The following is a 23,533-nucleotide window of genomic DNA, read 5'->3' as shown; positions in this document are numbered from 1 at the left end:
AATCTATTCACATGGTCTAGGATTAAAAAAAAAAAAAGTAGCTCTTTCCACCAGATACCCAATGCTACTCTCCAGAGGCAATTACACTTAGATGGCTCTTATGTATCCTCCTAGAGAATCCATATGCACACAATCTTATCCATGCAAATATACCTTTTCTTTTCCTCCAAATGTCCCTCGCATTGCTATGTATTCAGTATTTCCCATGTTTTCTGCTTCAGATATCTTAGAGATCTTCCCCCATCTGTACATCCAGGGCTGCCTCCAACAGCTGCATAGGATTCCGTCATGTTGCTCTTCATGAGTCATTTAAACATTCCTTCAGTAACTGGTGTTTAGTTTTTCATTGGCATTGCAAAGAAAGCTATAATGCAGATCCTGAAAATATGTCTCATTTTGTGCGCATTGCATTGGTTTTGCTGTCTGCTGGCCTCTGCTGTCTACCTGTACTGATGGGCCATCAGTGAAGCTGTTAAGTGTAGAAGTCTTGGCTGTAGATTACTGAGACAAACATGGATTTAACTGAGTTGCAAATTACACTGTTTCTAAACATGGGACTCTGTTAAAATAACTGTGGAAGAAAACAGTGCACTCCTTCTATTGCTTTTAAAAGATTAGGCCCTTTGCAAAATGAAAGTAGAAAGTTTAAAACTTTATCCCTCTGGACTGGGAGTGTAGCTCAGTGGTAGAGTGCTTGCCCAGCATGTGTGAGGCACTGGGTTCGATCCTCAGCACCATATATAAATAAATAAAGATCTATTAACAACTAATAAAATATTTTAAAAAATTATCACTTGACTTGTGCTGCTATGTGATCTGGGAAGCCCTACCTATTTCATTGGTCTCCAACCTTGTCCTTTTTTCTAAACAGCTGACTTGTTATTTTGGATTGGATGACTTGGGGCTAGAGAGAAGGCAGTGCGTTAGAGAAAAGTGCCTGGGAATTCCATGTCCTTCCCTGCCCCTTCCCCCTGCCAACTCTCCCAGGGGATTCTCCTCAAGTGCCATGGAATGTTCCCGTGGCCCTTGAGTGTTGCCCTGCTGGAGGCTGGGAGTTGTGAGGTTCTGTTGCTCTGGCAACCAGCTGTCCATAGTCTCTGTATTGGAGCTGCCAGGGTCTGGGAAGAGTGAGGACTATCTGGCCCAGGCCTGGAGGAAGAGCACGGGTTCAGGCTCAGAGCCTGGGCTTCCCTTTCATTTTAGTTATGCCCACCCTTTCAGTGTTCATGGATGTGCCTATGATGCACAAGCTAGAAGGCACCTTGTTAAAGACCTACAAACAAGATGATTACCCTGACAAGATGTTCCTGGCCTACAAAGGTAGATGCTGGTAGTTTTAGAGTTGGAGACTTAATACAGATTCAGCAGGATTTCACTGCTACAGAGGATGGAGGATGGCCCAAGCCTTTGCAGGTGGAAAGGTCTTTACTTTTTAACAGAATTGCCCAGTGGGGAAAAGGGCAGAGAAGGTCCCAAGTCACTCCATGCCCTCTGATCTTCTCTGGGACCTTCTAGGAAATAGTCAGGGCCTCTTCTACTGTTCTGTACTTTGGGCTCTCTTCAACTGCTACCTTCTCTTCCTCCTCCTCATGCTCTTCTTTCCTTCTCCTCTTCTTTCTTTCTTATTCCCCAAATTGACCCTTCTGATATGCACTCAGCCCTTGGAACTGTGAAAGTCAAGATTGCCTTGGTTTGGTGTTGTGTATCCATAACTTGAACCTAGTATACAATTTTAATCTTTAAAATGGCATAGTTTTGGTTGTCTTTTTTTTTTTAAAGAGGAGGACAAAATTTATACACATCTGCTAACAGCACATTGTTTATATGAAGAAAAAATACAGGTGATGGTGGGGGATATCTTTTCATAGGCAACTTTCCAAAGCCCCAAGAAGCCCAGAACAGACTTTTTGTTTGTGGGTTGTCTGCAAAGCCCACACTTGTAGGCTCCAAGACTCCACATCAGAGCTCCCTCTGTCATTTCCTTCACAGTCTGCATGACCAATGAAGGCCAACCCTGGGTTTCTCTTGTGGTAAACAAGACCCGACTGCAGATTGCACAGGATCCCTCTCTGAACTATGAGTACTTGCCTATGATTGGCATGAAATCATTCATTCAGGCCTCCTTGGAACTCCTCTTCGGAAAGTACAGCCAAGCCATTGTGGAGAACAGGGTGAGAGCCAGAGAGTAGACATCTGTGTCTGCATAACCTTAAACCATCAAGGAACTTTGCAGGGCCCCCCAACATTGACAAAAGCAGCACGTGAGACTCAGAAAGTCCACAATTTTGCCCATTGAGGGTCAGCCTGGATCTGAACCAAAATCCAGTGCTGTTTGCACTCACTCACTCTGCTGGTTCGAAAACTCGAAATTCAAGAAAGACCTGAACTGGGGACTGGGGTTGTTGTTCAGTGGTACAGCACATGCTTTATATGCACAGCCCTGGCTTCCACCCTTAGCACTGAAAAAAAAAAAAGTTTGAGTTCCAGGTTACTATTACTTCTTTAAAGTGATTTTAACTGGCTCAAGCGGTAGCGTGCTCGCCTGGCATGCGTGCGGCCCGGGTTCGATCCTCAGCACCACATACAAACAAAGATGTTGTGTCCGCCGAAAACTAAAATAAATAAATAAATAAATATTTTTTTAAAAAAGTAATTTTAACTGAGTTCCAGTTACTATTACTTCTTTAAAGTGTTACTTCTGTTTATTTTTTGCTGACAGGTAGGAGGTGTGCACACTGTTGGTGACAGTGGTGCCTTCCAGCTTGGGGCCCAGTTCCTCAAGACCTGGCTTAGGGATGCTCAAGTCGTTTGCATGATTTCAACTCAAAAAGGTGAGTGTTGGGTCTGGGACTGTAGCTCAGTGGCAGAGTGCTTGCCTCACACATGTGAGGCATGGGTTCGAACCTCAGCACCACATAAAAATAAACAAATAAATAAAGGCATGGTATCCATCTACAACTATTAATAATAATAATAATAATAATAATAATAATAATGTGAGTGTTGTACAAGATGAGGGCAACTGAAGATCCCCATTGCCTGTTCCTCATTCCCACCCCATCTGTAATCTTTCACTCTTGTCCTTATTCTCTATCATGAGAAAAATGGTGGACAAGCCAGACAACTCTCTTTCTGTTATTGTTCCTCTGTCAGCCAGTGACTCAGCCCCATTCTCCAGTGTCTCTGCCTCTATCTGTCCATTTCCATGTACCACAGCTGATGGAGGGCTTCATTCCCACAGAACCATATGGAATCGTCTTCCAGGACATGGGCTTTACAGTCTATGAATACTGCATCTGGGATCCCAAGCACCTGTGCATGGACTCCAACATATTCCTTGATGTGGTGGAGGTAGAGGGACCCCCACTCAGAAACTTCTGCCCAGACCTGACTTTTAGTCTTATTTTCCTCTCCTCCTCCCCAAGTTGTTCACAGCCTTCACTAGGCTTGGATTTACCTGGCCTTGTGGGTAGGAACCAACATGGATGAGCATTTCTCCTCCAAATGCCCTGGTGCCACTATCCTTTGGTAGAAGACCTACCTGATGAGACTGTCTCTACTTGCAGCAGATGCCACGTGACTGTATCTTGGTGATTGGGAACATCACTGACTGCAAGTGGACACAAAGTCAGTTGGCCAAGTTGATGCTCACCATTAAGGTAAACTCAGCATCCTGCCTGAACTCCCTCACTCTTGCCGTCTGCTCTCTCCTCCATTAAGTCCCATGCTTTGTTGATTCTTCTTTTTCCTACAGAACAAACGGATATTCCCATTTTTTGACATTCCCTGTCAAGGTTTATCCACCGGTGACCTGGAAGAAGATGCCGAAATCTTACAATACTTTGTGTCTCAAGGTTTTGAGTTCTTCTGCAGCCAGTCTCTGTCCAAGAATTTTGGCATTTATGGTATGGTATAGGCAGGAGAAGGGGTAGTCTGAGGTGGAATTGGTGCCACGTCCGTGACAGGAGCAGTATGTTTGACGACACTTACCCTCTGGAAGTAGTGCAGGACTCCAAGGAGAGAGAGCCATGGCGGCTGAAAGGATAAGAAATGAACTAGAATAGCTTCCCAAAGAAATGATACTAAATTAGCTTCCCAAACCAACTTTGGTCCAATCATTTCACTTGGTCAAGCCTCTGTTTCCTAAGTTGAGAGGGTAGGACTAGTGATCATTCAAGTTCTTTTTCCTCCTTGAAGGAGGACTTGTGGGTGCTTTTTCTAGAAGAGACTGTAGCAACTTCCTGGGTACAGATACCACCAACTATTCTGGATGAAGACCTTATAGTTCAATCCTCTCTTCTGTAAGGCTGGGGGAGGGGTGTAGGTGAGGGTTGAGGTCACGCAGGAGGAGACTGAGGGTGAGCTGTCTTCCCCAAATTGCAGATGAAGGACTGGGGATGCTGGTCGTGGCAACACTCAACAACCAGCACTTGCTGTGTGTCCTCTCCCAGCTGATGAACTACACCCAGGCACTGTGGCTCAACCCTCCTGCCAGGGGTGCTCGCATAATCACCTCCATCCTCTGTAACCCTGCCCTTCAGGGAGAATGGTAAGGGCAGAAGGATTGGGGTAGGGAAGGTGGGAAGAGCCCTTGGATACCTAGACTTTGTTCATAGTATTCAGCTGGCTGGTTCTCTCTCTGCCATGTAGCCTGTTTATCTCATACATTCATCAATTCATTTGCCAAATTTTACAGAGGGACTACTGTATATGTATGCCTGTAGCTATGCCAAGGGTTGCCCTACCTTGGGGAAGGTGGAAAATAGAACATTCGTTTTGGAAATAGGCCAATGGGTTACTTGAACATTTTTTGGTTGCAGGAAGAAATCTGAAAGCATCAGGAGATTGTTATCCTGGCAAAATCTGCCTGGGAGCCTGCTCAACATATTTAAATTATCGTGGGATATGTGTTTCTCAGCTTTCTGTTACTGTAATAAAACACCTTAGATAATCAACTTAAAAAGAGGAAAGGTTAATTTTGGCTTATAGTTTTGGAGGATTCAGTTTGTGGTTCTGTGGCTTAGGCCTGTGATAAGGTAGTACAATGTGATGAGGAATGCGTGTGGAGCAAGCTGCTTATTTCATGATGGCTGGAAAGAAAAGAAGGGAGAAGAAAGGGAGTAGGGTCCCAATATTGCCTCAAAGGGCACACCCCCAATGACCTAACTGCCTCCTACGAGGCCCCATCTCCTAAAGGCTCCGCCGGCTCCCAGTAGCATCACAGGCGAGAGACCAAGGCACACGGGCCTTTAGGGGACATTTAAGATCCAGACTACAGCAGGATCAAATCTTCCTCCCATTCATAGCCACCCCAGAGCCCAGACTCCCCTGGTGTCCTTAGGGCACTCTACTGGGGCTTTGAGCAGTGAGAGGAGTGGAAAGGCAGTAGGGAGGTTCAAAAGAAGGGGAGAGGGCTGGGTGGCCGAGCACTGGCTTCGATTCTCAGCACCACATAGAAATAAAGTCCATCAGCAACTAAAAAATATCAAAAACAAACAAACAAACTAACAAAAAGCAGGGGAGACCTCGTACTCTCATTTTTTGTTATCCTTTCTTGGCAGGAAGCAGAGTCTCAAAGAGGTTGTAGAGAACATCATGTTGATCAAGGAGAAGGTGAAGGAGAAGCTCCGGCTCCTGGGAACCCCTGGCTCCTGGGACCACATCACTGAACAGACTGGGACCCACGGTTATCTTGGACTCAGCCGTAAGTGTCTAGAGCAGGTGACTCTCCTCTTTCTGATTTTGGGACTGTATCTGAGCATTCAAGTTCACTGACTAGGTAACCAGTCCACAGCATTGATCCAGATCTGCCTTACTTCCTCTGGAGAGTGGGGCTGCTTTGCCAGGCATTGCGGCACACGCCTGTAATCCCAGCAGCTTGGGAGGCTGAGGCAGGAGGATTGCCAAGTTCAAAGCCAGCCTTAGCAACTTAGTGAGGCCCTGTCCCAAAATTTAAAAATACAAATAAAAAAGGGCTGGGGAGGTGGCTCAGTGGTGAAGTGACTCTGGGTTCAATCTCTGGTACAAAAAAAAAAAAGTGGGGCTGCTTTAAAGACCCTCTTGGAACCTCAGAAATGCCAACAGTTTCTATCCCAAGTAATCCTTCCTGGGAAATTAAAAGTGGCCAACCCCAGGATGTGAAGTCCTGTGATTTTCACAGACCAACAGGTGGAATACCTGATCAAGAAGAAGCATATCTACATGCCCAAGAGTACTAGGATTAACTTCACCTGTATCAATGCCAGCAACATTGACTACATCACCCAGAGCATCAATGAGGCTATCCTCTTCACAAAGAACTCCGAGAAACATCTTCAGGATGTAAATAACCACTGATTGGAATAAAAGCTTTAGTCTCTGAAAAAATCCTGTGCTAATGATTAATTGCTACATTTCATCCTTTTCATCTATTTATGAAGCAACGGGCTGCCTTGGTAAATGGCGGAGGCGGGGGGAAGAGCCAGAGAAAAGGATGTCTACCTTCATTGGTCATATATTTATTGAGCAGCTATTATGTTAAGACCTTGAGCTGGTAATGCAACAGGTACAATTCAGTCCTTTTTCGCCAGAAGCTTATAGTCTAGTTGGGAGATAAGCTTTAGTCAGATGAAACAGTTAAGTAATATTTTAAGGCTGGATGTGGTAAAAGTCACAAAAGATTCTCCAGGCAGGAGATGTGTCAGAAATATCTCAATGTGGGCTGGAATAACTAGGGAAATTTTTTTTTTTGAGAGAGAGAGAGAAAATTTTAATATTTATTTTTTAGTTTTTTGGCGGACACAACATCTTTGTTTGTATGTGGTGCTGAGGATCGAACCTGGGCCGCACGCATGCCAGGCGAGCGCGCTACCGCTTGAGCCACATCCCCAGCCCCAAGGGAAAATTTTTAAAATATTTTTTTTTAGCTGTAGATGGTCACAATATTTTTCTCTTTATTTATTTATTTATTTTTTTATGTGTTGCTGAGGATTGAACCCAGGGTCTCATGTGTCCAAGACAAGTGCTCTAACATTGAGCTACAACCATAGCCCTTAGGGAATTGTGTGTGTGTGTGTGTGTGTGTGTGGCACTGGGAATTGAACCCAGTGTTGCTTTTTCAATGAACTACATCCTGGGTCCATTTATTTATTTAGACTAAATAAGTTGCTCAGTTGCTGAGGCTGGCTTTGAACTTGCAACCCTCCTCCCTCCGCTTCCCCGCATCAAGTCATTGGGATTACAAGCCTGCATTGGTACACCTGGCTTAGAGAAAACCTAATGAGGAGGAAGGACTTGATTTGGATATTGATGGGTGGCTAGGATTGGGATTATAGGTGGAAAGGAGCTAAAGGCATATCCTAGGTTTGAGAGCAACCTGAGAAAATGTCACTGGCACAATAACAAAAAACATTTACTGGGTTATCTACTAATAGACGGAACTCTCAAAAACCCAGGACAAAAATGTATGAGACACAATTCTGTTTTATGGTGCCTTCTACTCTAGCTGGGGAGATACAATTTATGTGTCTGAAAAGAAAAGTGTGTGTGTGTGTGTGTGTGTGTGTGTTTTCTCTGTACTGTTCTATTCTCTGCTACTGCTCTCAATTTTGACACCAGATTGTGTGGGGTTTCCTGCACAATGGTTCAGTTCTCTGGTGGACACAGACCACATGTCCTATGATTCAATAGTTTCTCACATGATCTACCTGGAGGTAGTGTCAAATCCCAAAGGTTAAGGCTTAGTCCCATAAGACTGGCCCCACTTCAGATGCCAGTTGCAAGCCCAGATTGTCACCTGGGCTTCTAGCAGAACTGTTATAAACTGAAGGTTCCCACAAACCCCTCCTTGGGTTTAATAATTTGCTAGAATGACTTTCAGAATTTAGGAAGACAGTTTGTTAGATTTATCAGTTTATTATAAAAGGATGTGACACAGGCAGATGGAAGAGATACACAGGGCAACTATGAGGAAAGAGGCCTGGAATATCCATACCCTCTTCAAAGGTGACCCCTCCCCACTCCTCCATGCATTCAACAGCCTGAAATTTCTCCCAATCCCTTAAGTTAGGGTTTTTAAGCAGGAATGACTGATCAGATCAGTACGCATGATTGATTAGATCAGTGTCTGTCAGTGATAAATTCAACCTCCAGTGTCTCTTCTTTCCTGGGAGGTTGGGGCTGGGGCTAAAATTCTGAACCCTCTAATCACATGATTGGTTCCCCTGGCAACTAGCCCTTCGTCCTCAGAGGCTTCTAAAAGTCACCTCATTGACATAAGCTTAGATGTGGTTAAAAGGGGTTTGCTGTGAACAAAATGATGCTTCCTTCACCTTTATACCTCTTAACACTCAGGGAATTTCAAGGGTTTTAGGGCTCTGTGCCAGGAACTGGGTGGAGATAAAATATATGTATTTTTTAAATTATAAATCACAACATCACAATGATAAAAATGTAGGCAACAAAAAAAGGTGACGTACTAAATGCCAATGAGTGTTTTAGTAAAGGATTTAGCCGGGAGGAACTGATTGCCCAAACCCTGAATGTTCCAAGGGTCTTCAGGTGTGGCCCTTGACCTGCTTCTCTTGCTGATTCTGCCTGGTAAGAGTGTCTTGATAAGCCTGAGGCCCCAGGATGTGCTCCCAGTGTGACCTCTGGGGAATAATGGAGACTGAATAGCAAAGGTCAGTTTATGTGAGCACTACATGCCTATGTGATTGATGCCCCCAATAAAAGCTCTGAACACCGAGGCCTGCTGAGTTTCTCTGGTTGGCAGCATGTCATTTATGGTGCCATACCTAGTTGCTGAGAGAGTTAAGTAATGTTTATGTGGCTGCACTAGAAGACAACGGCCACTCCCACCTGCTTTCTCCAGGACTCCATGTTGTGGCCCTTTTTCCTTAGCTAATTTCAGTCTGTCACTGAAATCCACTGTTACCACAGGTATGACAGTTTTCTGGGTTCCATGAGCCCTTCTAAGGAATCATTACACTTGCAGGTGGCCCTGGAGGCCTTGACACACACATTAAATTAGGTGCAGAGCTGGGTCTAGCACAAGGGTTCAGGCAATTTTATTTTCAGGTCCCTTGCCTTCCTTGAAGATCACGCTTATGGGGAGCGCAGACAAGCCACAGACTTTGTGGGGTTGGATTTGAGATCCCAGAACCTGTCTGTTAAACCTATTGAGCTCCTGCCTGGAAATTAAATAGTCCCATTCCAATAGACTGTAATTCTTACAGAGGAAGCAGAAATTCCGTCTTGAGAAGGACTGCCGTCAAGTTCATGGTCTAATGTAGCCCTCTCCTCTAGCTTTCTGCTGTTTCAAAATAGATTGATATTTAGCACCTCTGTTTGTCCACAAATGCATGTTCCCCTTCAGGACTTCTGAAGCTTTCTTTGTCCCCAGGTCCTAAGAGCTTCCTGTCCCAATGTCAGGATAACTCCTGAGCAACCCTTAGTACCTATGGGTGGCGTGATTTAACTGTTCTCAAAAGTGGCTTTACTCAGCTATGGTTTCTTCCCAATCTCTGGGGCCAGAGAAAATAACAGACTCTTCGGGTTATGTCGATCAGAAAGTTTTGATCCACTAAACTTTAAAACTTTCTATTGTAAGCATTTTCAAACACAGTAGAAAGAATTATATAAGGAATCCCCTTGTACCCATCACCTAGTTTCTGCGGTTAAATCATAGACAATATTGAGTTTCCTCTATATAGTCATGCATACCTCCAGGATATTTTGAAGCAAATCATCGCATATTTTCATCCATAAATATTTTTGTATGTATGTCTAAAGACAAGGACTCCTCTTTATAAAATAACTACAACAGCATTATCATGTACCCCCCAATACACATTACTTAATGTCACATATATGCAATATCACATGTACATATTATTTATATATACACATAATATATAAACATATATATAATATCTGTATTTCCCTGATTTTCCTAAAATTATTCTTTTTAACAATACTTTTTATACTAAACCGATTGTAATTGTTTATTATGGTGGCTTTAATTTTTTAATTGTAGATGGACACTATACCTTTATTTTATTTATTTATTTTTATGTGGTGCCGAGGATAGAACCCCAGTACCTCACATGTGCCAGGCAAGGGCTCTACCACTGAACTACAACCCAGCCCTAAAAAAAAAAAAAAAAAATTTCTCAAAAATTCTTTGACATTCCTCTCCTCAAAAGGTAAAGTTTTGGGGTTGGAGGTGTACCTCAGTGGTAAGTACATGCATAGCATGCACAAAGCCCCGGATTCATTCCTTGGCAACCCCTCACCCCAGGAAATAAGTAAATAAGATAAAGTTTAATTCTTCTTGCCTGAGGGAAATTTCTAACAAATGGAGTATAGCAGAGGTGATGCTGTGTGACTTTTGCAGTCAAGTTTTATAAGGTGGTACAGCTTCCACGGGTCCTCTATGTCTTCCCTCCTCTCCCCTTCCCTCCCTTCCCTCCCTTCCTTCTTGCTTTGTGAGCAAGCCAAGCAACCTTATGGGGTGGCCCTATGTGAGTGTTCTGGCCCCAGCTCCAGAGAAGGTCCTAGTTCACAGCCAGGATCAGCTGCTAGACATGTGATGATTCTAGCCTCCAGCCTTCGAGCCTGAGTGGAGCAGAGATAAATTGTCCCTACCCAAATGACAGATTCACGAGCAAATTAAATGTTGCCATTTTAAGGCACTAAATTTGGGGAGTATTTGTTATACAAGTATAGACAGTATTTAAAAAATATAGCTTCTTCCTCCATCTTTTTTTTCTTTGCAATTTCTTAAAATTGAATTGGCTTGGCTATAGTTTAGATTTTGAATGTCCCACAAAGACCCCAGACAGCTTGATTTTTTTTTTTAATGGTCTTAGGATGGTCACATGATAAATGGTGTTGCTTCTTTCTCCTGGAAGTACATGAAACTTGTTGTCTTATTAAGATGTTAGCAGTCATTGTTGATCATTGCCTTGCTCAATTATTCATTACTGTTGCAGAATAGCAATATTTTACTTTCATGGTGCTGGGGCTCAAACTCAGAGCCGTGCACAAACTAGGCAAGTGCTCTACTGCCAAACTCTATCCCATCCCAGAAAAGAGATGTTTTAATTCTAACATTCTTTATTTTTTTTCTCGAAAATTCTTTGACATTTCTCTCACTGACATTCCTATTGATTAGCTGGAATAGATTTATAAATAGAAACTTGCCTTCACTGTGATTTATTTTATGTGATATACATTTTATGTAAGAAAGGCAGAATTAGAAGAATTAGAGCTCAATTCCTTCATTACTTTTTTTTTTTGGTATTAGGGATTTAACCCAGGGGGAACCACTGAGCCACATCTCAGCCCTTTCTTATGTTTTAGAGACAAGGTTTCATTAAGTTGCTTAGGGACTTACTAAGTTGCTGAGGCTGGCTTTGAACTCATGATCCTCCTGCCTCAGCCTCCCAAGCTGCTAGGATTTCAGGCGTGCGCCACAGAGCCTGTCCCATTACCTGTTTTTAAACGAAGGTGTTAGGGACTAAGGCTGTAGCTGAGTGATAAATGCTTGCTTAGCATTTTACTTTCTTTCATGATTACGTAAAGAACATTCCAAAGTTAAAAATGTCTAACTGCTTTTACTGTACCTTTCAAGGTAATTCTTTCCTTCCTCCTTTTAAAAAAAGTTTTATGAATTTACCTTTCCATTTTGTTTAAAATCTAATCAATATACATATGTATGTATAAGTCTTCATAACCCCTTTAAAACAGTAGACTTTGGAGCACAAAAATAGTATTTCATTGATTAATATTAAATTTGAATGGTTCAGCCTCAAGAAGATCTGTGCTTACCCTATCCACATCCTGTTTTCATTCCAGAGTCTAACTTCTTAGTATGAATCCCTTTCATTCATGGATAATTAATGTGACTCTTAAACTGGATGTGTATCTTTGAGCAGATAATTTCATTTTTCTGAACTTACTTAGTAAATGATAAAAATTTTTCAACATCTTTTTCTAATTAAGAACTTTATTATGTAACAAACTTTCTTCAATTAAGGCAAATTTTCCCCACACATTTTTAAAAAATTTTTGGGGGTATGGGGGTTGAACTCAGGGGCACTCGACCACTGACCACCTCCCCAGCCCTATTTTATTTTGTATTTTATTTACAGACAGGGTCTCACTGAGTTGCTTTGTCCCCACACAGTTTTTATTGGTGCATTATAGTACAATGTTGGAATTTGTTGCTATATATTCATACATGCACCCAAGTCATTTTTTTATCCTTAAAGTATCATGACCCATTGAATCATAACACTATCTAAACATTCTCTTGGCTCTTATATTCTATGCAACTCTATCAAGCATTTGCCAGAGGAACCTCTGGCAAATGACAATCTTTGGGCCTTAGGAAGCCTTTGCTTTGAGATATTTCTATGTCATTCCAGTCATCACTCACAGTAGATTCCAAGTTTCCTTTGTATTTTGTATGAGGAGCTGTGTTAGCTGATAAGCACACAAGGAGGTGTAGGACATTATTAGTCAAGCTGTTAAAATTTCAAAATTCTGGCCAATATTTTTTTTTGCTATTATAACTCCTAAGTAAATTTTTTTTAAAAAAAGTTGGTTTATAATATATACAACACAAAGAAAAAGAATTCCTTAAAGAAAAATTGGCTAAGGATATGAACCAGTAATTTACTAAAAAATAAACATGAATATTTGAAAAAATTATTACTCATTATTTATTAAATAAACCAAACTAAAAAAATCATTAAGAGGGTGGAGAAATAGACAATAAAAATAAAATAGTCAATGTTCCTAGCATCCAAGAACAGGAAATAAAAGAGGATTGTATCAGTTAGCTTTTCCTTACTGTAATAAAATACCTGAGATAAATAAAAAAGAGGAAAAGTTTATTCTGACTTATGGTTCAGAGGTTTCAGTCCATAACCAATTGGCCCCATTGCTTTGGACCAATAGCAAGACAGCACATCATGGTGGCAGTTTATTGTGGAGCAAGCTATTCATCTCATAGTAGCCAAGGAGTAAAAAAGAGAGGAAGAAGTTAGAGTTCCATTGTCCCCTTGAGGGAATACCCCCGAAGACAAGGACCCCTGAGTAGGCTGTACCTAGACAAGTACTCTAACACTGAGCTACATTCCCAGTCAGAGACCCCACCTCTTAGAGGTATTGCCACTTCACAGTAGTGCCATGCTGGGGGTCTAGTCTTTAACACATGGATCTTTGGGAGACATTCTAGATCCAAACTATAGCAGAGAGTCTGTGACACTGGATGGCAATAGAAAGATCAGGAACTAAGACACATTATTAAGCCTCTTGTGGGAAATGATCCAAATGAAGTGGCACACACCTGTAGTCCCAGTCTCTTGGAAGGCTGAGGCAGGAGAATCTGCCTGAGTTCAGGAGTTCAAGCTCAGCTTGGGCAACATGGTGAGATCCTGTCTCCAAAATAAATAGATGAATGTAGCAAAGAGTATGAACCGAGTGTACAGATTATTATCCACTTGTGTTGAACAAGGTTCTATGGTCTCTACCATAAAATTCAACTACTTGTATAAAGACTCAGAGCAGATTGGTGTAATTAGGACTGAGGTTCTACAGGAAAAAGTATGACACAGGAGAGGAGCAAAAGAGATACAGAGCCCACAGGCAGCAAGCACTATTCTACTCATGGGATCTGAATGGCGTGTGAAGGAAAGTTAAGATAGAGGAAGGGAAGTGACATCAGTGAAAACGGTGGGTTAAGGACCTCTGGAAATCTTCTCCTCCACAAAAGCAGGGAGAATCTGGCAAGTTGTCAGCAACAACTTTTTCAGAACTCTGGATATTATCAAAGGCTTGCAGCAACCTAGGGAGTGTTTATTCAAGAAAAATAGCTGAACAATGAGCTTTGTAGTGCTCTAACTTACCTAATTCCCATCCTCCTCTCTCCAGTTATGGCCTAGCTTTAAAAAGCAACAGCAAATAAACATGGTTAAAAACCAGTTTCTGATAGAGGGTTGAATAAGATTGGAACTCCTTCGAAGCCTCATTCCCAGAGAATTGTCAATATTTGACTCGTCTGGTGGTTCCTTGGAAGACACCACTTTAAGTCTGACTGATAAGGGCTAACACAACACTAACGCCTTGTCTCCAGGGTATTTGTCAGAAGACATTTAGCAGTAATGGTTTAACTTTGCAGCTGTCTAGATGGTGGGACAAATGATAACCTAACTAAAAAGCTTCACAGGAAAAGATGGAGAATAGATGCTTACAAGGTTTTTGGAAAACTCCAACATATTCCTGGAATCTATGCATGCATAGGGTTATACACGTGCCTCTCGTAGCTTTGGCACGCCTGTTGCTAGGCTGGTATCTCTGATCACATCCAACTACAGCTGCCTCCAGCCCTTTGGAAGCCCTGGCACTAGCCTGGCCCAAGGCAGGAAGGATGACGAAGCTCCAGTCCCCCCTGCTATTGCAAACACAGCTGGCAGATGTTTTCTGTCCCACTTCTCACTACTGACCTTCTTTATATGACAGTCACTGACCTGGCACCTCACTGAGGTTCTGTCTAAAAGATGAGCTCGTTGCAGCCTCTCTAACTCAACAAAAATTCCATGGAAGGCTTTTCAGCATGTTTAATAGATGACAACGATTTCTACTGATGGGAAGTCATTGTTGGTCCTCCAGATGCACTTTAAGAATGTGGTGTTTTTTTTAGCCAGGCTCAGAGGCGCACACCTGTAATCCCAGTGGCTGGGGAGGCTGAGGCAGGAGGATTGTGAGTTCAAAGCCAGCGTCAGCAACAGTGAGGTGCTAAGCAACTCAGTGAGACCTTGTATCTAAATAAAATATAAAATAGGGCTGGGAGTGTGGCTCAGTGATCAAGTGACCCTGAGTTCAATCCCCAGTCCTCTCCCTGCACCCCCCTCCCCTGCTGCCTGCCAAAAAAAAAAAAAAAAAAGAATGTGGTGTTTTTAAGACTCATCTCACTTTCCCCAAAGATTATTCCTTCCAGCCTCCTAAAATGAAATTCATTACAGAAATCTGGCACTCAAATGTTGATATAAATAGTGATGTTTGTATTTCTATTCTTCATGAGCCTAGGAAGGATAAATATGGTCATGAAAAGCCAAGGAATACTGGCTTCCTATCCACACTGTGGAAACCATCATGTTTAGTGTCATTTTTGTTGGGAAGAACTTGATACTGAGAACACCATTTTGAAACATGTCCTCCATCACCTCATGGTCACTCTGACTCAACTCACCTAAACTCCAGAAAATACTCCATCTTCATACAAAGAAGGAAAACCATCTGGGACTGAAATTCTGAAAAACATCTGGTTTGACATGGATCAGTTGCCACCTCAAAGAACGGAGGTGGTGACCACAGGCCCTTTCCCTGACAACCCTCTAGCAAGGACCTAATTCCCCCACTCCCTCACGTCCCTAAACCACCCCAGGCTGTAAGCGGAAGACAGGTCTCAGTCTCTACTGAGCCCTCTCTGCAGTTTGTCCTGATAAACCTGTGTTACTGGTGAGCCCCTTCTCCTCTCTCTTGAAGTATGAACAATGTAGACAAGGGAGCTCTCATTTCTCTTGCTCTTTCATTAGTGGACAAACTGTTATTAAATACCTGGACCTGTCAGCTGGTTAAAAGTGACTAACACAGCTGCTGGTCTGGACAGATGGAGCTGATCCCTGTCACTTAGGTGTTGGGAATGCCGGTCCTGACTTGCTTCAGTTTCCTTTCTGGGGGAGAGAATTTGTGCTTGGCACAGAGGACAATTGCAAGCAGAAGATTGGGGTGACTCCCTGTTGCTGCACAAAAGATCAGACTGAGACAAACTCTTAGTCTGATCCGAGGTCTTTGGGAAAGAGGTGATCTGTTAATCTCAAGTGTGAGCCAGTCTCCTTATCTGAAGAAATGCCTATTTCTACATGTATACCCTGATGGTCAGGCTACTCCCAACTACTCTTCATGTCCTGCTGACTCTCAATTATTTCACTTTCTCTCTGTCAAGTGCTAAATAGAGTCTCTAGAAACCTTAGGCTTTCTTATCAGACTGCCTTCTTTAGATCTTCACAAGACGCATTTTCTTCTGTATTTCCCCCTCATCCTGCACAGAAAAACCCAAAGTTCTATTTCATTTAATTATAGTACACTTCCTCTTATCTCTCCTAGTTGGGGAAATCTGATTTTTTGCCTTCTTAATTGGGGACATCACTCAGAATTTTTTGCCTCCCATGCTCAGTAGGGCAGCTTTCCTAGTTTCTTAGCTGCCTGCCTGATAGCCGTCTGAAATGTAAGCTACAGGAGCAAGTGCCCAAGCTGTTTGGAAGTCAGAAAGAAAAAAATGTCCCTTTTAAATACAAGCGGATGTGGAACATAACAGACTGTTTCCTCTTTTCTTACTCTGGGATTCTGCTCTTTCAGTAAGTTTCTTGCACTCTGTTCTACTAAAGATGAACCATATACCATTATGGTAATTATGACCACACCACTTTTTATCTCGAAGCCTCTGTCTTTTTCTGGTGAATTTACCTTTAATCCTGCATGCCTAAATTAGTATATTTTGTCTGACTAGTCTTGTTTTGTCTAACTGGGTTTTTTTTTTTTTCTCTTGTGTATGCTTTTTCATGCTGACCTTATTCAGAGGCCAATCACTTAAGGGTTAACTCTCGAATACACTGGAAAAGGAAAAAAAGAGCTTCTCCTTTGGAAAATCCTAAGGATAAAAATAAACAGTAGTGATGGTGGGAGTAGATATGCCTCCATGGAAGATGAGTGGCCCCCTGAACCTTTGATTTCAGCACCCACCACACTGACAGGCTCTACCCCTAACTTTCCCAACTGCACAAGCCCACTCCATATCCGGGTAATACTGTAAAAATCTGTGACTGGCTCTATTTTAATTTCTAAAAGGCTAAATCTGATAGATATTGTATAATGACTTTTGCTCCCTACGTGTGGGGCATAAGGTTTGTTTCAGAATATGAATTTAAGAAAAAGTCTGAAACTAGAAAAGAGATCCAGAACATTATAGGTATGAAAATATATTTTAGTATTGAAACTGAAGTTTTAAGATGATACTTGATTCACTGCTTCTGCTGGCAGGTGGGGCCTGCACAAGCTGCAGGCCACTGAGAGGTGTTACTGCTCTTAATGGCAGGCCATGCCCTCGGCCCACCATCAATTTCTTCTTCTTCTTTCAGGGTTATTGTCTTGTGAATTCAAAGAATGAAATCCATAGACAAGGATGAGTGAGTGTAAGGATTTATTGAAGAACAGAAGCAGAAACAGAACTCTTGCAATGGAAGAGGAGACCTGATAGCAGGTTTTCTCCATCTGTGTGCACTAGTCTATGGGTTTATAAAGCACTGGAATCACTGCTATTGATCCAAACTTACGCTATTCTTTTTTTTTTTTTTACAATACTTTTATTTATTTATTTATTTTATGTAGTGCTGAGGATTGAACTCAGGGCCTTGCATGTGCTAAGTGAGCACTCTACCACTGAGCCACAACCCCAGCCCCAAACTTACGCTAATTAAGGTTCGGAAATGTACTAACTCTTGAGTCCCAACTTCCATTCAGGTCTGCCTCACTTCTATTTTCTCACCACAGGTCAGGAAGCAGGAGGTTGAGGTCATTCATTGGACAATCTATATTCACATTTTCTGGGCTGCTGTGCTGTGTGGCTGCAGCTGACATCTGTTCCGTGTCTAGGCCTGGCTGCTAAAGGGTGACAGGTCTGCACACCCTGGTTTTTAGCACCTCATGACTGCCACACCTGCATGATGGGCTCCATGTGGCCACAGGCCATGCGTGCCGCCTGTGCTCCAACCCACCCACGCTGCCACTCTGCTACTCTACAGCTCCTCAGATACTCTTGGGAGGGACCCATAGACTGGCTGTGTGGCCTGGCAGCCAGGGAGCTGTGTCAGTATGGAAAATCGTAGGAAAAATAAATGTTTATGGATGAGAAAGTATGTTATATGATAAAGTAATATTCTTGTGCTAAAGTCCAAGATGAAAAAGGACAAAACTAAGGATATAAATAAGTTGTAGAATGTCTAAGTAGGTTGCAAAAGGTTTGTAGAAGGTAAATCTCAAGAAGTTCCTGTATGTGGGCTGGGGTTGTGGTTCAGTGGAAGAGCCCTTGCCTCACATGTGTGAGGCCCTGGGTTCGATCCTCAGCACCATATAAAAATAAATAAATAATGTAAAGGTGTTGTGTCCATCTACAACTAAATCATCATCATCATCATCATCATCATCATCATCATCATCAAACGTTCCTGTATGTGATTCAAGTTGGCTATAATCAGCAGGAAATTATTCAAGGTTTTTTGTAAGGTTAACTTTTAATATGCTAATTCTCTATGTTTAGAAATAACAAGGTCTCCTTAAAATGTTGATCTGCTCTTTATGTAATAGAGGTCCATTTTTAAAAGTAAACTTTGCTGCCTGGCCACTGTGGCTTATTTCAAAACTGACACTTTTTCCCCCATTCTCTTCTCCCTCTCCACCTCCCTAACTTGAGAGAGAGAAAGCAAAACAGAACAGCCTGAATTAAGATAATAAGGCTTCATCTACAGGATGCTGAATGTGCAAAATCACAACATATTCACACTAAGGCACATTATAATAAAAATGTCCAACATAACAGAAAAAGGAGAGAATTTAAAAAGCCACAAGAGAAAGGAATCAGATTACACATAGGGGAAAACCAACTAGGATAACAGCAGATTTTTCAACCCAGACCCTAAAAGCTAGAAGATCCTGGAACAACATATACCAAGCTCTGAAAGAAAATGGATGCCAACCAAGAATCTTGTATCCAGCAAAATTAAGCTTTAGATTTCATGATGAAATAAAATCCTTCCATGATAAACAAAAGTTAAAAGAATTTATAGCTAGAAAACTATCACTACAAAATATTCTTGTAAAAATATTCCATGAAGAGGAAACAAAAAAACAACAATGAAAATCAGCAGAGGGAAGTAGTAACTTAAAGGAAAAACTAATCAAAGAAGAAAATCAAGTCAAGTTAAATGACAAAAATAAACAAATATGGCTTGGAATACAAACCATGTCTTAATAATAACCCTGAATGTTAATGGCTTAAACTCACCAATCAAAAGACATAGATTGGATTAAAAAATATCCAATAATATGTTGTCTCCAGGAGACTCATCTGATAGGAAAAGACATACACAGACTGAAGGTGAAAGGTTGGGAAAAACCATACCACTCACATGAACTGTGGAAGCAGGCAAGGGTTTCCATACTCATATCAAATAAGGTAGACCTTAAGCCAAAGTTAATCAAAAGGGATTAAGATGGTCATTACATACTGCTCAAGGGAACCATACACCAACAAGACATAACAATCATAAATATATATGCCCCAAACAATGGAGCAGCTATGTTCATCAAACAAATTATTCTCAAGTTCAAGAATCAAATTGACCACAATACAATAATCTTGGGTGACTTAAACACACCTCTCTCACCACTGGATACATCTTCCAAACAAAAGTTGAATAAAGAAACTATAGAACTCAATAATACAATTAATATCTTTGACTTAACTGACATATATAGAATATTTCAACCTACATCAAGTAGATACACTTTCTTTTCAGCAGCACATGGATCCTTCTCTAAATAGACCATATAATATGCCACAAAGCAACTCTTGGCAAATACAAAAAAGTAGAGATACTATCCTGCACTTTATCATATCACAATGGAATAAAATTAGAAATCAATGACAAAATAAAAAATAAAAATTACTCCAAAACCTGGAGACTAGACAATATACTACTGAATGAACAATGGGTTGCAGAAGACATCAAGAAGGAGATTAAAAAATTCTTAGAGGTAAATGAGAACATAGACATAACATATCAAAATCTCTGGGACACTATGAAAGCATTACTAAGAGGAAAGTTCATTGCATAGAGTTCATTCCTTAAAAGAAGAAAAAGTAAATAAATAAATGACCTAACATTACATCTCAAAGCCCTAGAAAAAGAAGAACAAATCAACAGCAAAAGCAGTAAAAGGCAAGAAATAATTAAAATTAGAGATGAAATCAATGAAATTGAAACAAAGAGACAATTGAAAAAATTGACAAAATAAAAAGTTGGTTCTTTGAAAAAATAAATAAGATTGACAAACTCTTAGCTATGCTAACAAAGAGAAGGAGAGAGAAAACTCAAATTACCAGCATACGTGATGAAAAAGGCAATATCAAAACAGACACTACAGAATTACAGAGGAAAATTAGAAATTATTTTGAAAACTTATATTTCAATAAAATAGAAGATATTGAAGGCATCAACAAATTTCTTAAGTCATACGATTTTCCCAGATTGAATCAGGATGATGTACACAATTTAAACAGACCAATATCAAGTGATGAAATAGAAGATGCCATCAGAAACCTACCAACCAAGAAAAGCCCAGGATGGATGGATACACAGCCAAGTTCTACAAGACCTTTAAAGAAGAACTAATACCAATATTCTTCAGTTTATTTTAGGAAATAGAAAAAGAGGCAGCACTTCCAAACTCATTCTATGAGGTCAAAATCACCCTGATTCCAAAACTAGGCAAAGACACATCAAAGAAAGAAAACTTCAGACCTATATCTTTAATGAACATAGATGCAAAAATTCTCAATAAAATTCTGGTAAATCAAATATAAAGACATATCGAATATAAAGACATATCAAAAAGGTATGTCTTTATATTCTTCCCTGGGATGAATCCTACTTGATCAAGTAGGATTCATCCCAGGCATGCAAGGTTGGTTCAACATACAGAAATCAATAAATGTAATTCATCACATTAATAGACTCAAAGATAAGAATCATATGATCATCTCAATAGATGCAGAAAAAGCATTTGACAAAATACAGCACCCCTTTATGTTCAAAACACTAGAAAACAAGTTATAAGGTGACTGACTAGAACAACTAGGGATAACAGGAGTATATCTCATCATCATAAAGACTATCGACACTAAGCCCCAGGCCAACATCATTTGAAATGGAGAAAAACTGAAAGCATTCCCTCTAAAAACTGGAACAAGACAGGGATGCCCTCTTTCACCATTTGGGTTTATACCCAAAGGACTTAAAAACAGCATACTACAGGGACACAGCCACATCAATGTTTATAGCAACACAATTAACAATAGCTAAACTATGGAACCAACCTAGATGCCCTTCAGTAGATGAATGGATAAAAAAAATGTGGCATATATACACAATGGAATATTACTCAGTAATAAATGAGAATAAAATCATGGCATTTGCAAGTAAATGGATGGAGTTGGGAAGGATAATGCTAAGTGAAGTTAGCCAATCCCCCCAAAACAAATGCTGAATGTTTTCTCTGATATATGGTGACTGACTCATAGTGGGGTAAGGAGGGGAGCATGGGAGGAATAGATGAACTCTAGATAGGGTACAGGGGTGGGAGGGGAAGGGAGGGGACAGGGGGTTAGCAATGATGGTGGAATATGATGGACATCATTATCCAAAAAACATATGAAGACACGAATTGGTGTCAACATACTTTATATACAACCAGAGATATAAAAAAATTGTGCTCTATATGTGTAATAAGAATTGTAGGGCTGGGGTTGTGACTCAGTGGTAGAGCGCTTGTCTCACATATGTGAGGTACTAGGTTCAATTCCCGTCAACAACTAAAAATATATTTAAAAAATGAATTGTAATGCATTGCGCTGTCATTCATTTTTTAAAAAATCAATAATAAAGTGGAAATAATCTTCAAAAAAAAAAAAAGACAATAAGGCTTCACCTCCAGGATAGATAGGATATAATGCTGACTTCTAGTACTAATATTGACCCCAATTCAATGAAGTGATAACTGTCAAATTGTAGACACTGAAGTTATAACCCATTATTACCATTAAGACTGCTGAAACTGGCCTGCTGGATGTTTAAAACTAAAAACATAAAGACCAAAATCAAGGAAGCAAAAGGGCCAAGGAAAAAGTAGCCAACATTTTATCTCTTGTCCCCTAAGGTTGGCTAGGATCCAGGGAATGTTGAGACCCCTTTAAGGGCCCTGCAATGCTGACAAAGCACTGAACCTCTTGATCAGGGGGATGGAAAGGACCCTAGAGAACAGGGAGCTAAACAGTGCGCATTTTGCAAAGAAAAACATCAGATGGACGTCACACACTTGCCAGAATTTGGAAAATTAAAATATTTGCATGTTACAGTTGATACTTCTTCTGGATTTTTGATGGGCTCCCTTCATGCCGGAGAAAAAACTAAAGATGTTATAGCTCATTGCTTACAAAATTTTGCCACTGNAACGGGTAAGGACCATATGTACTATTGGACAATCTAAGGCAGGCACGGTCCCTAAGCCACACGCTTGTTGTTTAAACAGAGAGGGGGAGATGTTGAGAGCCACAGCTGAAGGGGCCCCAGCAAACTTTCAGACTGCCAGCTGATGATTGGCTCACAGCGGCCCCAGCAACTTCTAGCTGATTGGCTCCTCTGCGGTGATGCTCATTGAGCTGTTTCCTCGCCCTTTCAGACTGCCAGCTGATGATTGGCTCACAGCGGCCCCAGCAATATCTAGCTGATTGGCTCCTCTTTGGTGATGCTCATTGGGCTGTTTCCCTGCCTTTTCAGACCATGGAGCTGCTCATTGGGGGACTTTTTTGGCTCTGCCCACGCGACCCAGCCAATCGGCCTCAAGAGCAGGAGGATTGTGGGAGGTGGAGAGGCTTGGGGTGTGGGGAGAGGCTTGTGGGAAGCCGGTGGTGGCAGTTGGGCTCTGAAGGTTTTCCTGAGGAGCTTTTTTGTTTGGCCTGTGTGGTTCTAAAAATAAAGTTCGTTTCTTTTGACAAGTGGCTCCTGAATTGTGCCCAGCCAGACTGCGGCAAGAAATGTCACCAGAAAGGGAAATGTCACCAGAAAGAGAAATGTCCCTGATACCTCCAAAGGAAACCACATATGGTTAGCATGACCCTGACTCACTCTGGCAGATGGCATGACTCGTAGAAGAAGGCTAAAGGAGCCAGGAGGCTTCTCACATGTTCCCAAGAGTGAACTCTAATGAATCTCAATTGACTCTAAGAGTAGATAAGAAAAAGGTCAATTTTGACCAATTTGGTCTTTTTAAAAAATTTTTGCATCAACATCCTTTTATTTTGCCAGAGGATTCTTTGATGATGTTTTTTGAATAAGCAAGTTTCTAAAATGAACTTACAAATATTTTGAATGATGAAAACAGATTGACATGTAATTTGTCAAGGACATATCCTCTAAAGGAAGGATTGAATAAGGTCATGAAAGTTTTTGTGGGAAGGAAAAGAATGTAACATTTATTTCTACCTTTTGTCTACATCTCAAAATAGACCAACAGTACATTTTATTGTTACTATTTCTTTGCTATGATATTAATCACATCTTATTTAATTTTAGTCCATGACCCTGAACACAGTTGCGTACTATGGAGATGCTTTGTCCTGGGACAAGTTTGTAGGGGCAGAGTTGTGAGG

General features: G+C 41.1%; 1 protein-coding gene across 1 annotated transcript; it reads left to right on the top strand.

Annotated features, from left to right (window-relative positions):
• The first annotated feature begins 335 nt into the window (after positions 1 to 335).
• Got1l1 (glutamic-oxaloacetic transaminase 1 like 1) lies at positions 336 to 6,342 on the top strand. The gene is made up of 9 exons (XM_015501222.2): positions 336 to 1,320; positions 1,990 to 2,171; positions 2,720 to 2,831; positions 3,242 to 3,351; positions 3,567 to 3,659; positions 3,755 to 3,905; positions 4,384 to 4,549; positions 5,562 to 5,704; positions 6,161 to 6,342. Exons 1-9 carry the CDS (start codon positions 1,206 to 1,208, stop codon positions 6,334 to 6,336), a joined length of 1,248 nt encoding a protein of 415 aa, XP_015356708.2. The 5' UTR covers positions 336 to 1,205; the 3' UTR covers positions 6,337 to 6,342.
• The last annotated feature ends 17,191 nt before the right edge of the window (positions 6,343 to 23,533 follow it).

The sequence above is a fragment of the Marmota marmota genome, unplaced genomic scaffold (genome assembly GCF_001458135.2).
Source record: "Marmota marmota marmota unplaced genomic scaffold, marMar, whole genome shotgun sequence".
NCBI lineage: Eukaryota > Metazoa > Chordata > Mammalia > Rodentia > Sciuridae > Marmota > Marmota marmota.
The sequence above is the reverse complement of the archived record's forward strand: the minus strand, read 5'-3'. Positions and strand labels throughout refer to the sequence as shown.